At 36.7% G+C, this 14,869-nt stretch overlaps 1 protein-coding gene across 3 annotated transcripts in view; it reads left to right on the top strand.

Moving 5' to 3' along the window:
- Nucleotides 1-14,869, top strand: part of NCAM2 (neural cell adhesion molecule 2) — a 523,753-nt gene that overhangs the window by 420,706 nt on the left and 88,178 nt on the right. For all 3 annotated transcript variants that reach the window (XM_043593819.1, XM_043593818.1, XM_043593820.1), the window contains one exon: nucleotides 14,272-14,445. In XM_043593819.1, coding sequence (XP_043449754.1) covers nucleotides 14,272-14,445 — 174 coding nt within the window. The remainder of the gene's footprint in view (nucleotides 1-14,271; nucleotides 14,446-14,869) is intronic.

Raw genomic sequence — 14,869 nt, 5'->3', positions numbered from 1 at the left:
TTTATTGGCCTTAGTTTCCTTCCTTTTTATTCTTTTTTTCTTTGAACATAATTTCATACTCATAGGAAATTTGTGAGAATAGTTCATAGAACTTATATTTTTTTATCTGAGCCATTTATCAGGGGCCAACTTCACTGTGTATTTACTGTATGTAACAAAACATTCTCCTTCAAAAGCTCTATAAAACAATTAAATTACTGTCTAATCCAAAGACTAAAATCCGATCCTACCTGTCATCCTAGTAGTGTCCTTCATGTTTTTTTAATGTTTATTTAGTTTTGAAGGTGAGAGAGAGTGTGAGCAGGGGAGGGGCAGAGAGAGAGGGAGACACAGAATTGGAAGCAGGCTCCAGGCTCTGAGCTGTCAGCACAAAGCCCGATGCAGGGCTTGAACTCAAATAGTACACTTAACTGACTGAGTTACCCAGGTGCCCTAGACATCTTTTTTTCTAAAATCTCTTAGTAAGTATGATGATAGTTCTTTTCTTAACAGTGGAGGTATAATCTTTGATTAAGTAGGATATGGAAGTGTGTGGTATAACAGGGTATGGACATTGGCATACAGACACCACTTATGTTCATGAGCTGGATATTTCACTTCCATGCCTCCCTCTTCATTTGCCTTTATGTCTTCTGGGAGAGAACAGTTTGATAAAGTTCTAGTGAGAAGAAAAATAGGAGTGATTATTTACATTGAATCGTGAGTAGTCATCAACATAATTCTCACAGTAGCTCAAAGAAATACATGAGATATTATTTATACTTATTTTAAAGAAGCAAGATACATTTAAAAATTAGAAAACAATATGTAAACACGTAATTTATTATATCTATTATGATGATTTCAATAATAAGAAGGATAAAATATTGGCTAGATCAAAGGTATCCTATGAGGGTCAGTAGGAAGGCAACATCCTTTTTCTTCTGCTACTATTTCCTACATGTGATCTTAATTGGCCAAGTCCTAGTAGTAACTGCCAGTTTTCTTTTTTCATTCTCCTAAATAACATGAAGGAACTTGTATCCATTTTTAAAATGATTTTTCTAAAATAAAACATATTTACCTGTGCTTGGATTAAAGCAGAAAAGCCCCGAACAGGTCTTTCTATTAGGCCCTGGTTTCATGTTTATGAGCCAGGATTGATTGAGTTCTCTTTGGTTTGTTTCCTATCTTTATAAAACTGTAATTATAAACCAGCCCGTATATGTCTTATAATCAGTTTTGTTATATTAACTTTTTACCAAAATACCAGGGACAAACACAATTAGATGAAGAGCGAGACATATATATATATATATATATATATATATATATATATTAAAATTGGCATACAGATACCACTTACGTTCATGAGCTGGCTATTTCACCTCCATGCCTCTCACTTCATTTGCCTTTATTTATTCTGGGAGAGAAGAATATATATATATATACATACGTGTGTATATATATATACACACGTATGTATATATATATATTTTAAGACTTCGTCATGAATTTTTTTCAAGTGTACTTCTTAGGTGATAATCCTTCTTTGTAGAAAACATAATTTCATTTTTGATTTAGATTCCTATCTTGGGGCAAAAAAATGTAAAGCACATTTAAGGCAAATCAAATTACAATCATATTGTTAACAATTATCATTCCTTCCTTACAATTTTCTACTTCCAGTAAATCATGTTCTGACAAGGCAGTCTACATACTCCTATGTATATAGTATAGTTTAAAGTTTTCCTCAAGACATTTAATCTAACTTTTAAACTTTATCAAATGATTCATAATCTTAACTTTCCTAATTCATTTGATGTTTGTTGTATTTCACTTAACTGTAAACTTTTCATATTAAATCTTAATATGATGAGCTCACAGTGGCTTCATTAATTGATATGATTTTCTGGTAAAGTCACCTTCTCCTGGGGACGTTGAGGAGATGGAATCTGCTGTAAGCTGTCAGGCAACACATCCCACATTGGCGAATGGGTGCTTCTGTCCTGAAGGGGGTTTCAATGCTCCCCAGAAGCCATTCCAAGCTCCACTTGATTAGACGTATGTGAAAACTAAGTGAGAAAATGAATTCAAAACACCAGCAAAGGTCATGTACTCAGTAAATACTAGCTAGCTACTATTATGGCCAAGCTGTCGTTCATATTGATAATTCATCTTTGGGTAAAAGTCAGTTTGTTAAATGCCTCTTTAGATATAATACTTAGATCCAGGAAAAAATACTTAGATCTAGACCTTGTAGAGTAATGCATAGTAAAATTTGATAATGGAATAATGACCTCACTTACTCTGGACACTATCTTTCTATTAAAGGCTACAAAAATTTCATTTGATTTTGCCACTTTTTTTCCTTCTAGCCTACATCTTTTTCCCACAGACTGTTCTTAAGTGAGTTCTCCAGTCCTGTGCCCCACAATTGATTTTTCTTTTAACCTCAGTCAGGACCCTGTACTTACCCCTATTAAATCTCATCTTGTCCATTGGGCTCATCTTTTTAACCTACTGAGAGACCCTGTCAAATCCAATGTCTAGCCTTTTTTCCAGGATTGACTTAATTCAAAAATATCATGAAGTGTGGTTATCTGTGTTTTCACCCAAGTCATGGAGAAGTCTATCAAGTCATTTTTGAGAATAGAGATCTGCTTACAGGCTAACCTGAATAAACTGAATAGAATTCAGTATATGTGGAATTATAGTCAATCTACTTGTCCTTATATTGGGATCATATTTTATCCAAACCCTTGTTACATAAAACTTGAAATCAGGTGAAAGTTCATTTGAAAACACACTTTTTTCAACTGAATATAAAGCCAGGTTTCTCTTACCTGATAGGTTTTATTATCTAGTCTGGAAACGTCTACAACAGGCTCCTTTTTTTCCCCTCAAAACTATGAGGAAAACTTTTGCAAGTCTTCAGAAACTATGTATGGCATCATCTTAATTTTCTAACAACCATGCTTCTCTGAAAATAAAGGAAATGAGATAGCTAGATCTCATTTTTAGGGAGTCCATACTTGTATCAATTTTTAATCATTGTTTCACGTACTCGACATATGTATAATGAGTTTCTAGTAAGGGTCAAACACTGTTTGAGACCTTGGGAATCTGAAGATGAGTAACATAGGGCCCCTGGTTTTTACATTTAAGTTAGAGTACAAAAGAAAAGGATTGCTGTAGAAGTGTAGATTAAATGCTTGGGAACACAAAATGGAGTTCTGTTTGGAATTCTTGGGGAAGGCTTCAAACAGGTGTCAACTTCTGAGTTAAGTCTGAAAGACTGAGTAGAAACAGGTCCAGTGAAAATAAAGGGTAAGACAGAAAACATCAAAGTGACTGTACAAAGATCCCATGCTGTGAAGTGGCATAGACTGTAGAGAAAGGGGAACCTGGAGGCTATATTGTATGAGGGGAGCAGCGGTGGTGATGAAAATAGAAAAGTAAGGTCAAATTACAGATCCCCTTTAAAACACCCATCATGTTCATGTTCTGCTACATCATGTATATAACAAGGGAAGTTTGCAGTGCTTTAGTCACGAAGCAGCATGATCCATTTATCTTGGTAGCATTATAGAGACTGATTTCAACATAGCATAGGGTATGGGGCAATTGCCTATTTCCATGTTTCTCTAAGTAGCCCAAAATACGTAAGCGTGAACTCAAACATCTTAAAGTATTGTCCACTGTTCCAGAAAGGGGGAATATAGAATATACATAAGTAGCCCAAAATACATAAGCGTGAACTCAAACATCTTAAAGTATTGTCCACTGTTCCAGAAAGGGGGAATATAGAATATACATAAGTAGCCCAAAATACATAAGCGTGAACTCAAACATCTTAAAGTATTGTCCACTGTTCCAGAAAGGGGGAACATAGAATATACATATTCTTTATAGGTATGTACCTATACATGTGTGACTGCATATGTATATAATAGGCAGATGGGTTGCTTTTCTTTTGTTCTGGTGGGTGTCAGTGTAAAAAAAGTAAGCTTTTATTTCCATAGTAAAAATATTCTTGTCTTAAGAAAATCATCTTGACCTTATAAATCCTTCTGGCCACTATGTCATTTCTCTGCACCCCTACTCTCCCTTAGTAAATAAACTTCACAAAAGAATCATTTATATTTTCTGAACCTAATTATTTTCCTCTCACCCTTCCAGTCAGGTTTTTACCTCTACTTCTCTTATGAAACCCGCTATTATTAAGGTATCTGTTGACCTTCCCATGTTCAATTCAGTGGTCCATTCTCAATCCTCAGACTTCTTGATCTAGAGGCAGAATATTACCCAAAAAGAAGTTGATAACTTCTTTCTCCTTGAACAATCTCTCCACCACCCAACATAGCTAGCATGTCACCATTTTTTCTGGTTTTCCTTCTTCCTCATGGGGCTTTGTTTGTCTCTTTTGCTAGTTGTTACAAATCTCTTTGACCTGTTAAAAGTCACTGTGCCTCAGTTTTTTGGATGTTTTTTTTGTTTCATAAAAACTCATAACCTATGCTATGCTAATAAATTCTTATGGATTTAAATACCACCTGTACTCTGTAACTCCAATATGCACCTTTAGCTTGGATCTTTTCCCTGAATGCTATGCTTTTGTATCTCCGTGTTTAATTCCCTCTCCACTTACATGTCCTGAAGTCAGTGCAAATGTCCAGATGCCCAGATATCCAAAGCCAGTCTCCTATATTCACCCCTATATATCTTCCTGTGGCATTCTTTACCATCTCAGCAAATGGCAACTGTCTTTTTCCAGTTGTTTGGACCAAGCATCCTTGAATCTACTTATTTACCCAGGCCCAACCCCTTGAGAGTTCTTGTTCATTCTACTGGCAAGTTATTTCCAGTCTCATTGCTCTCATGAAATAAAACTCTGCATTCTAGGCTGTTTGCATGTGAACAGGGGAGAAGGGCAGAGGAAGAAAGAGAGAGAATGTTAAGCAGGTGCCATACTCAGCACAGAGCCTGACATGGGGCTCTATCCTATTACCCTGGGATCATGATCTAAACTGAAATCCAGGGTCAGATACTTAACTGACTTAACTACCCAGGCACCTCTCTAGTTGTTTTTTTGTTCGTTTGGTTAGTTGGTTTGCTTTTGCTTTTAATATAGATCATTGCATAAATTCCGAAACTTGCCTTCCTGCTTTGGCCTATGCCTGCCTAGAGTATAGTTTAAATTAAAAAAAAAATCAAGAAGACTTATTCTTTAGCAAAAACCAAGCAAACAAACAAACATGCAATTCCTTTATGCTTAAAGCATTTCAGTGGTTTAATATTTTGTCCAGGGATGGAGCCATCATGATTGTAAAGGCCTATCAGACTTCTCAAGGTTTCTTCCTACCCTGCTCCCATTGGCCTCCTCTGACTTTTGTCTCTTTTTTCCACCTGAGTCATTCCCCTCTGCACAGATGGTCCCTCTCTTATTTAAAAACCCAAAGCATATCTCATCTTTATGCTTACTATTTTATCTTCCTAGCATTTTCATAAGCTGTTTTTTCTCTGTTAAGTCCTTGTTTAAATATTACTTTTTTATCAAAGATACTCTTGTTCACCTAATTTGAAACTATAACACTCCAACTCTCATGCCCATCCCCACCAACCCTCTCCCTTACCTGCTTAAATTTTGACCACAGTAATTATAATAAAAAATTAATATATATAATTACTTTTATGTAATTGGAATGTAACCACCATAAGAGTAGTGACTGATGTCTCAATTTTACCCCAGACATAGACAACTGCCTGGCTTATAGTAAGTTTACATGAATTACTGAATGCATCAGAGATTTATTATGTTTTATTTAATTTGCTTATTGGTCATAGTTGAAATGCCCACTTAATAATGGGAGATTGGAGCCCATGACTTGTGAGAAGGGTCGACATTTAGGTATTATGGAGGGAAATAATTTCCACTCGTACCTCAGGAGTAAATGAGCACTTCAGTGGAGAATATCAGAGGTAAAAGTGATATAATTAGGGAGAGATCCCTGGGTTACCTAAGCTTAATTGTTGGACTTAAAAGTGTAGGAACAAATAAAATGAAAAACAATTATTCAGAGACTTAATATATCCACTTGTATGAAGAAAATTTTAAACATAGGTGATCAAGTGTGGTGAAAAGATTAGTAGAATAATTATTTGGAGAAAACCAGAAAGGCAGTGAGATAAGAGGAAATGGATAGGGTTTAAGATGTGCTGAGGATTTGCTATGATGTTAGATTACGTTTACAACTGAAGTAGGAAAAATATGCACAAAATCTTGTTGGAAAAAGTGTGGGCGTCAGAGCAGAAGCAGATAGAACCCATCGCAACATAGTCCCTGAAGGGCGATGCATCGATGGTAATACTGCATATTACACAGGCTTGCTAAATCCAGGAAGATCGATCCTTCATGTGACAATTCCCTTAATATTTAGGACGTTTATCAGATGGAGATTGATGTAGAAACCAAGCAGAAAGAAACCTGTTATTGAGAGTGGGGTGGTTCTAGAATCATTGGGAAGGGAGAGGAAGGGGATGACGAGAGAGCCACCAGTGTTCTGCTTCTAAGCTCACAAATTAGCGAAGTGCGGTTCAGGGGTCAAGTCTGCAACTGCTAACCAGAGGTCAGGAAGCTGACCTACTGCCAAGCTACCACTGTACTGACTTCACAGCCACTCTGCTCCAGAAACTGCAGACAGGCTGTGGGGTAGGGAGTCCGGCTTCTGCCGTCCGTCATCCAGGGGCACCTCCTCAGAAAAGCAGGAATGGCGTTGACACCCCCTCAGCATTCTACACTGCTTGCTCGTACACCTCATCCTAAGTGCCTTCCAGCAGGCGAGTCTGGGAAAGGAAGAGTTAAGGAAGAGTTAGCCTTCCCTTTCTTATGATAAAGGGCAGTAGCTTAGATGATAAAAATGGATGTGATGTGTCAATAGAAAATGTCTAAGATACTTCTATTGTCTAGATTTAAAGCATATTTCTGGCCAAATACTCGCTTGAGTACTTCCACTTAAGGGAAGGTTGACAAATATCAAACTCTTCCAATTGATCTAAGTTTAGCAATACCACATCCTCATCTGTGGGGAAAGAGCTGAGTCAGTGACTCTGAGCCATACCTTAGTCACCAGCTTCCCAGCATTCGAGGAAATCTAATTCCCAGAAGTAAAGATGTTAGGGCAAAAATTAACCTGTTGAAATAGAGTGACAGGGAAGCAAAACAAGAGTTTATTGCCTGAGGAGAGAGTAGGACTGAAGAAAATTTGTCATGTGGGAATTATAGTTCGTGGTAATAAGTTGCCAAGAAAGACTAAAATTATAAAGAGAAGAAAAGGGAAGAGAAGAGCTATCTGGTGACGCAGTGTTCTGGAGAAGAGAAAAGGTAAAGAAATTCCCTTCAGAGATGGAGTGTTTGGTCTTCGAAAAGAGAAGGGAAGCTTTCCATTACAGGTTCATTCCAGAAATGATAGGGTACAATTTGAGACAACTTGCTTGATTACTTCTGTTTTCACTCTTGATATTGAGGTCTATTTATGTTTGCTGAGACTTGTGGATGCAGTTGAGGAAGAGAGTGTGAAGAGCTAAAACATATACACACACACTCACACACACACACACACACACACACACACACACAACTAATCCTTGTGGCTGTTGCTGTCTTCAACATATTATATCTCAGTTTATCCTGAAGCCTGAGGAAATACAGTTTTGTAATTCCATGTTTCATCTCACTTTAGACAGGTTTCTTTTTTTTTCAGTATTTATTTATTTATTTATTTATTTATTTATTTATTTATTTATTTTGGAGAGAGAGAACACAAGCAGGGAAGAGGCAGAGAGCGGGTGGGGGAGACAGAGAATTCAAAGCAGGCCCCAGGCTCAGAGCTGTCAGCACAGAGCCCGATGCAGGGCTCAGACCCACTCTGGACACTTTAACAGACTGAGCTACCCATGTGCCCCTCACTTTAGAAATGTTTCTAAAACATTTAGTCATCCGTGATCCATACTTTAATGTGTGCTTACATTATATTTACGAGCTCCATTCTTTATCTTCCACATGAGTATCTTTGGACATATATTTTCAGAATTTTGCTTTCTAGAGTATAGCCTCACTTTGGTCTCCTTTTTCTGTTAGGCAGAGGAACGTAATATTTGATGTATTATTTTGAATCTGTTTTCATACATTTATATATATATATATCAGATTGCTGTGCTCTTTTTAAAAATAAGGCTTCATGTTCTTCCACTTCATTTGCTAGTATCTCTTTATTTAATTCCATTCTTTTATTTATCAGAATTAAAGTCAGAGAATCAACCTTTTCCATTGTTTCTTGATCTATTACAAGATAAAATAATCACCAAGGCAGACTTTTTAGAAGTTTTTGCCTTTATGCTTTGACCAAACTATGGCTTTAGGTATATGCATAATATCAAAAATTTATCAACATTATGAATATACTGACAGCCTTTTTACAGAAAGGATAATGGAAAATAGTTTTTTTGAATTTCCAGTGACTTTTGTCCAGCAATGTATCCTCACAATAGCAACTTCAGTGTTGGCATTATTACCTTTTTTTTATGAGGAAACTAAGAGGCGATACATTTAGTTTGTGCAGGGTCCTCTGGCAACTCCTACAACAATCTGCTAAAGATTGTTTCTGTCCTACTCCTAGATTATGGCACCAATTCTTTGCTGTTACACACAGTTCACATTTCTAAGCTGAACCTCAGTGTTAGATCTATTACCTTAAACTGAAATATTGATAGGTGTCAGTGGATGCACAATAATGTAATAGAAGGGGGATAGTTATCAGGGAGGGATAACAAAATTATGATGACTAACACTTACTAAGTGCTTAATGTATCTCAGGTTCTGTTTTGTGTTATCCATGACTTGATACTCATAGCAACCTTAGCATTGGGTATTATTCCAATCTCCATTTTAGAAAGAAAAATACTGATGGTTGAAAAGACAAGATTTGTCCAAGATTGCAGCTGAGAAAGGTAGCAAAACCAGACTTTGGATCCATAGATTCTGATTATATATATCCTGGCTCTTCATCCAACTCTCTATTGGATCTAGTAGAGGTGAAAAGAAAGAATGAAGAAAGAAATGCGTGTTTGTACAGTTGTTCTATTCAGTCACTGATGGGTAGCATTCATTAATTATTGAGATGGAGGATGCTAAGAAATAGTTTAGAAAAATATGCTAACAGTGATGGAAGCTTTGTGTATGGAATTCAAGATCCACAAGCCCCATTTGAAACATTGGACTGTGTTTGATAGCCTTCTACAATATGATCCTCTGTTTGCATAGACCCAGTGAGGTTAGGTAATTCAGGATATTGAAAGCCAGAGTGAAAGGTCTAAGCTTCAAGGTATAAAGAGGAGGAAGCTTCTGAATACCCTGCTTAGGGAAGTGGCGTGAGTAGAGTGGTGCTTTAGAAAGATTGATTTTGCATTTACACACCATATGGATTGAAATTTGGTGGGATGTCCAATAGGAAAGGAAGCCAAGAGCCACTAATGGCATTGCAGGTAGAGGCAGATAAGACTTGGACTTCACAGTGGAAACAGGAAGTAGGAGATGAACACAAAAATTATGATGTGGGAATGATGGAAATAACTTTGACTTATTGTGTTGTATATAAGAGATAGGCTCAAGGATGAATGCGATTAAAAAACACTGGAGAGTGTTATGCTAAGTGAAATAAGCCATACAGAGAAAGACAGATACCATATGGTTTCACTCTTATGTGGATCCTGAGAAACTTAACAGAAACCCATGGGGGAGGGGAAGGAAAAAAAAAAGAGGTTAGAGTGGAAGAGAGCCAAAGCATAAGAGACTCTTAAAAACTGAGAACAAACTGAGGGTTGATGGCGGGTGGGAGGGAGGGGAGGGTGGGTGATGGGTATTGAGGAGGGCACCTTTTGGGATGAGCACTTGGTGTTGTATGGAAACCAATTTGACAATAAACTTCGTATATTGAAAAAAAAAAGTTACCTGTGTTAAAAAACAAACAAACAAACAAACAATGGAGAGGGTGAAGAATTAGAGACATTGATTCTAGGCATATTCGGCCCTATTCACTTGAATATGTTCTCTACCTTTGTATATTATTTTTAATTACTGAAATGTTTAATTCGTCATATATTTCCTGGGGACTGAGTATATTCCAGTCCCTTTTACTCACTCAGTGAGTGAGTGTGTGTGTGTGTGTGTGTGTGTGTGTGTGTGTACACATATACATAGAATAATTTGGTAGACAGTAAGTGGTTGGACATATAAAATCAGAATATAAAAGAAAAATATTTAGGAAGATATTAGTCATAAGCATGTTTTTCTTTTAGTCAGGTAACAGAAAGTAGAGGCCAACAAAAAGTAAATATAAATTGAAAACCAGAGTAAGAGTCAACAGGTCTGAAAATAGACTATCTGGCCAGAAAAAGATACCCACTGGCTCAAGTTTTGGTAGTGGTACCTTCATGCTAAGAAAAAAAAGCCTTATTTATCTGTAGTTGTATCATGTCAAGTGCACAGCTCAGCTGATACTGCATATGTCTGTGGTCAGAGTAAGAATCAAGGACCATGTCCCTTCCAAATGTGTGGACCCCTTCCAAATGGGCTCAAAGGTGGAGCCCAAGAGGTATCACATCTCTTCCTCCCAACCTTAGTACTTAGTACCTTTCTTTTTTTATATTTTTAGTTTATTTCTTTATTTTGAGAGAGAGAGAGAGAGAGAGAGAGAGAGAGAGAGAGAATCCCAAGCAGGTTCAGCACTGTCAATGCAGAGCCCATTGTGGGGGTTTGAACTCACAAACCATGAGATCATGACCTGAGCTGAAATCAACAGTCAGGCACTTAACCAACTGAATCATTGTTTTTTAAAAGTATCCTTAAACTGTAGATTATAATTGCCATTTTGTCCAATTTAGGCCTAGTTGACATTAGAGAGTCATGGGCATGGGGGTGAAGAATTGGCAGTCTTCTAAACAATCAATGTGAGTTCTTTATAGATTTTGCATACTAGCCCTTTGTCCGATATGTCATTTGCAAATATCTTTTCCCATTCCGTTAGTTGCCTTTTAGTTTTGTTGATTGTTTCCTTTGCAGTGCAGAAGCTTTTTATCTTCATGAGGTCCCAATAGTCAATTTTGCTTTTAATTCCCTTGCCTTTGGAGATGTGTCAAGTAAGAAATTGCTGCGGCTGAGGTCAGAGAGGTTTTTTCCTGCTTTCTCCTCTAGGGTTTTGATAGTTTCCTGTCTCACATTCAGGTCCTTTATCCATTTTGAGTTTATTTTTGTGAATGGTGTAAGAAAGTGGTCTAGTTTCATTCTTCTCCATGCCCAAAAACCAAATAATCCAGTGAAGACATGGGCAGAAAACATGAATAGACACTTCTCTAAAGAAGACATCCAGATGGCCGACAGGCACATGAAAAGATGTTCAACGTCACTCCTCATCAGGGAAATACAAATCAAAACCACACTGGGATACAACCTCATGCCAGTCAGAGTGGCTAAAATGAACAAATCAGGAGACTATAGATGCTGGAGAGGATGTGGAGAAACGGGAACCCTCTTGCACTGTTGGTGGGAATGCAAACTGGTGCAGCCACTCTGGAAAACAGTGTGGAGGTTCCTCAAAAAGTTAAAAATAGCTCTACCCTATGACCCAGCAATAGCACTGCTAAGAATATACCCAAGGGATACAGGAGTGCTGATGCATAGGGTCATTTGTACCCCAATGTTGATAGCAGCACTTTCAACAATAGCCAAATGATGGAAAGAGCCTAAATGTCCATCAACTGATGAATGGACAAAGAAATTGTGGTTTATATACACAATGGAATACTACTTGGCAATGAGAAAGAATGAAATATGGCCTTTTGTAGCAACGTGGATGGAACTGAAGAGTGTTATGCTAAGTGAAATAAGTCATACAGGGAAAGACAGATACCATATGTTTTCACTCTTATGTGGATCCTGAGAAACTTAACAGAAGACCATGGGGAAGAGGAAGGGAAGGGAAAAAAAAGTTAGAGAGAGAGAGAGGGAGCCAAACCATAAGAAACTCTTAAAAACTGAGAATAAACTGAGGGGTGATGGGGGGGGTGGGAGAGAGGGGAGGTTGGGTGATGGGCATTGAGGAGAGCACCTGTTGGGATGAGCACTGGGTGTTGTATGGAAACCAATTTGACAATAAATTTCATATTAAAAAAAAACAATCAATGTGTTGGTGTGTGTGTGTTTCCTTTCTGTAAACTTTAGATCAAACCTACGGGTGAAAAGAACCTACAGTTATAATCTAGGGATTAAAGAAACATGAAAATATTATAAGGTTTATGTATGGTGACATTTCATAGATTATTTAGATAATTTACAATTTTTATTTCCAGATAAGATTTTAATAGCAATATGACTTTGGGAGGCATCAGTATTCTACACATTTATTTCCAAATCTTTGAGTTATTCCATAATGCATTTAAAATATTATCTCCAAATAATTTACTGTTACTATTTAGAGCTGAAATGTACATTGATACATTTCTCTGCAATATTCACATCCAAAGACCAAAAACCTGACCTCCTGGCTCTTGCCAATACCAATTATAAGGCATATTTTTATGTGATCTACTGTGCTCTCCTTCAGCTTCAGCAAATAAGGGATAGTTGACTTTTGACAGCCATTAGAGATTTTTATATTAATGTTTGATTATATAGAATAGGGATTTGCATTTACTGTTACTTTCAATCACCTTTTTAAAATAAAATTATGTTCAAAGATGAAATGACTTATTTAATCATATTTTTATAATATATGTATATTTTTAAGTAAATTATATGTAATGTTCCAATTTTATGATTGTTTCCAATGTGGTATTGAAAAGAAAGAGAGACAGGTGCTCCTGGCTGGCTCACTCAGTATAGCATGTGATTCTTTGACCTTCCTTGGGATCTTGGGTTTGAACCCCATGTTGGGTATAGAGAAAAGAAAGATAAATTGAGAGACATAGACAGATCCCTTCAATGTTTAATGTGCCTCTAATTCTTCATGTTTCTGCACTAGTAGTTTCAATTCGTTAATTGCAATGAGAATTTTTCTCTCTTGTTTTTTGTTTTTCCCTCTTGCCTTTTTACCATTTTTGATACTTGTTTATAAAGTTTTGTATGCTGGAAAATGATATAAATTTTCCTTCAGGATACTTTACTGAACTTTAAATAATGTGAGTAATGAATTGATACAAAAACACACACAAGAAAGATTTTATAGCTATTTTTTTAAATACAGTGATTACAACTTAACTATTTCAAATAAAGGTTTATTTTAGTTAAATAATACATAAATGAAGCTAAAACGGACAGCTTGCAATTTTATTTCGTTCATAATGACATGTGTTCTAAACTTAACACTTTCCCAAAATTATTAATATAATTTGAATGAACAAGAAGAAAATAAATCTCAAATTTTCACAAAAGATAAGTATTTATACTAAAAATTCAATAAAGTCTGGTTTTTTCATATATATATAAATATTTTTTTTTTGAGAGACAGAGAGAGACAGAGTGTGTGCAGGGGAGGGGCAGAGAGAGAGGGAGACACAGAATATGAAGTGGGCTCCAGGTTCTGACCTGTCAGCACAGAGCCCAATGAAGGGCTCCTACCCATGAACGTGAATCTTGACCTGAGCCAAAGTTGCATGCTTAACTGACTGACCCACCCAAGCACCCCTGCTTCTTCTTCTAATTGTATCTGCATTCTCTCTCTCTCTCTCTCTCTCTCTCTCTCTCTCTCTCTCTGTGTGTGTGTGTGTGTGTGTGTGTCCTTCTCTCTCTCTCCCTCCCTGTCTCCCTCCCTCCCTCCCTCTCTCTCTGTCTCTCCTTCTCTCTCCCTCCCTTTCTCTCTCCCTCTCTCTCTGTCTCTCCTTCTCTCTCTCTCTCTCTCTCTCTCTCTCTCTCTCACACACACACACACAAGCTTGTTTTCCATGAATGCAAATAAAATCCTAATATTGTATAGAAAAGACAAGTAAAATTACTGCCCCAGTCAATGAGATTTGATATTGAATATTCTTTATTTGATATAGTTGTAAAGATTGACTCATGTATACTTTCTTGCAATTTGAAGACATCATTCATCAGTTTATGCAAGCTTTGTAATTCACATATATTAATGACATAGGGAGAAATGTTCCTTTATTCCTAATTTTCAAAATACCATAAATTTTAATAATGGCCATCCATATTACCTGGCTTATATTTCCTTTGTTTCTACTAATTTGTAGATGTGCCATCCAGTCCCTATGGAGTGAAGATTATAGAGCTGTCACAGACCACAGCCAAGGTTTCTTTCAACAAGCCGGACTCCCATGGAGGTGTGCCTATTCATCACTATCAGGTGGATGTCAAAGAAGTGGCATCAGAAACCTGGAAAATAGTACGCTCCCATGGAGTTCAAAGTGAGTCAGTGCTTTCAAATTGTGTTGATTAATTCAAGCTGACCTTCAGTGTGCTTGTGTGAGTGGGCTTTTATTTTTCTTCAATATGTCCTTTTTTTTTTAGTAGAGTTGGGAAGACATTTCCACTGTCCTATTCTTCTTGAGAATAACTTGAATAAAGAGTGGGAAAGTTTTTATCTTTAACAAAGATGGAAAGTTTCACAAAATCTCCAAAGTTCAATAATGGGGGGAAAGTTAGTATTTAAAAATTTGGTGGTGGGAAAAACAACTGCTGACATGTCATATTGGATGCCTGAATATTCTAAAATATGTGCTTGTTTTTCATTTATTAATAAGATTTCTTCCACAAGTAAGTGTACTTTACATGCATTTATGAAACAATCTATAAAAAGTCATCTGTCTACTAAAATTTATTTCAAAATTG

Source organism: Prionailurus bengalensis, chromosome C2, assembly GCF_016509475.1.
Source record: "Prionailurus bengalensis isolate Pbe53 chromosome C2, Fcat_Pben_1.1_paternal_pri, whole genome shotgun sequence".
NCBI classification, from domain to species: domain Eukaryota; kingdom Metazoa; phylum Chordata; class Mammalia; order Carnivora; family Felidae; genus Prionailurus; species Prionailurus bengalensis.
The sequence above is the reverse complement of the archived record's forward strand: the minus strand, read 5'-3'. Positions and strand labels throughout refer to the sequence as shown.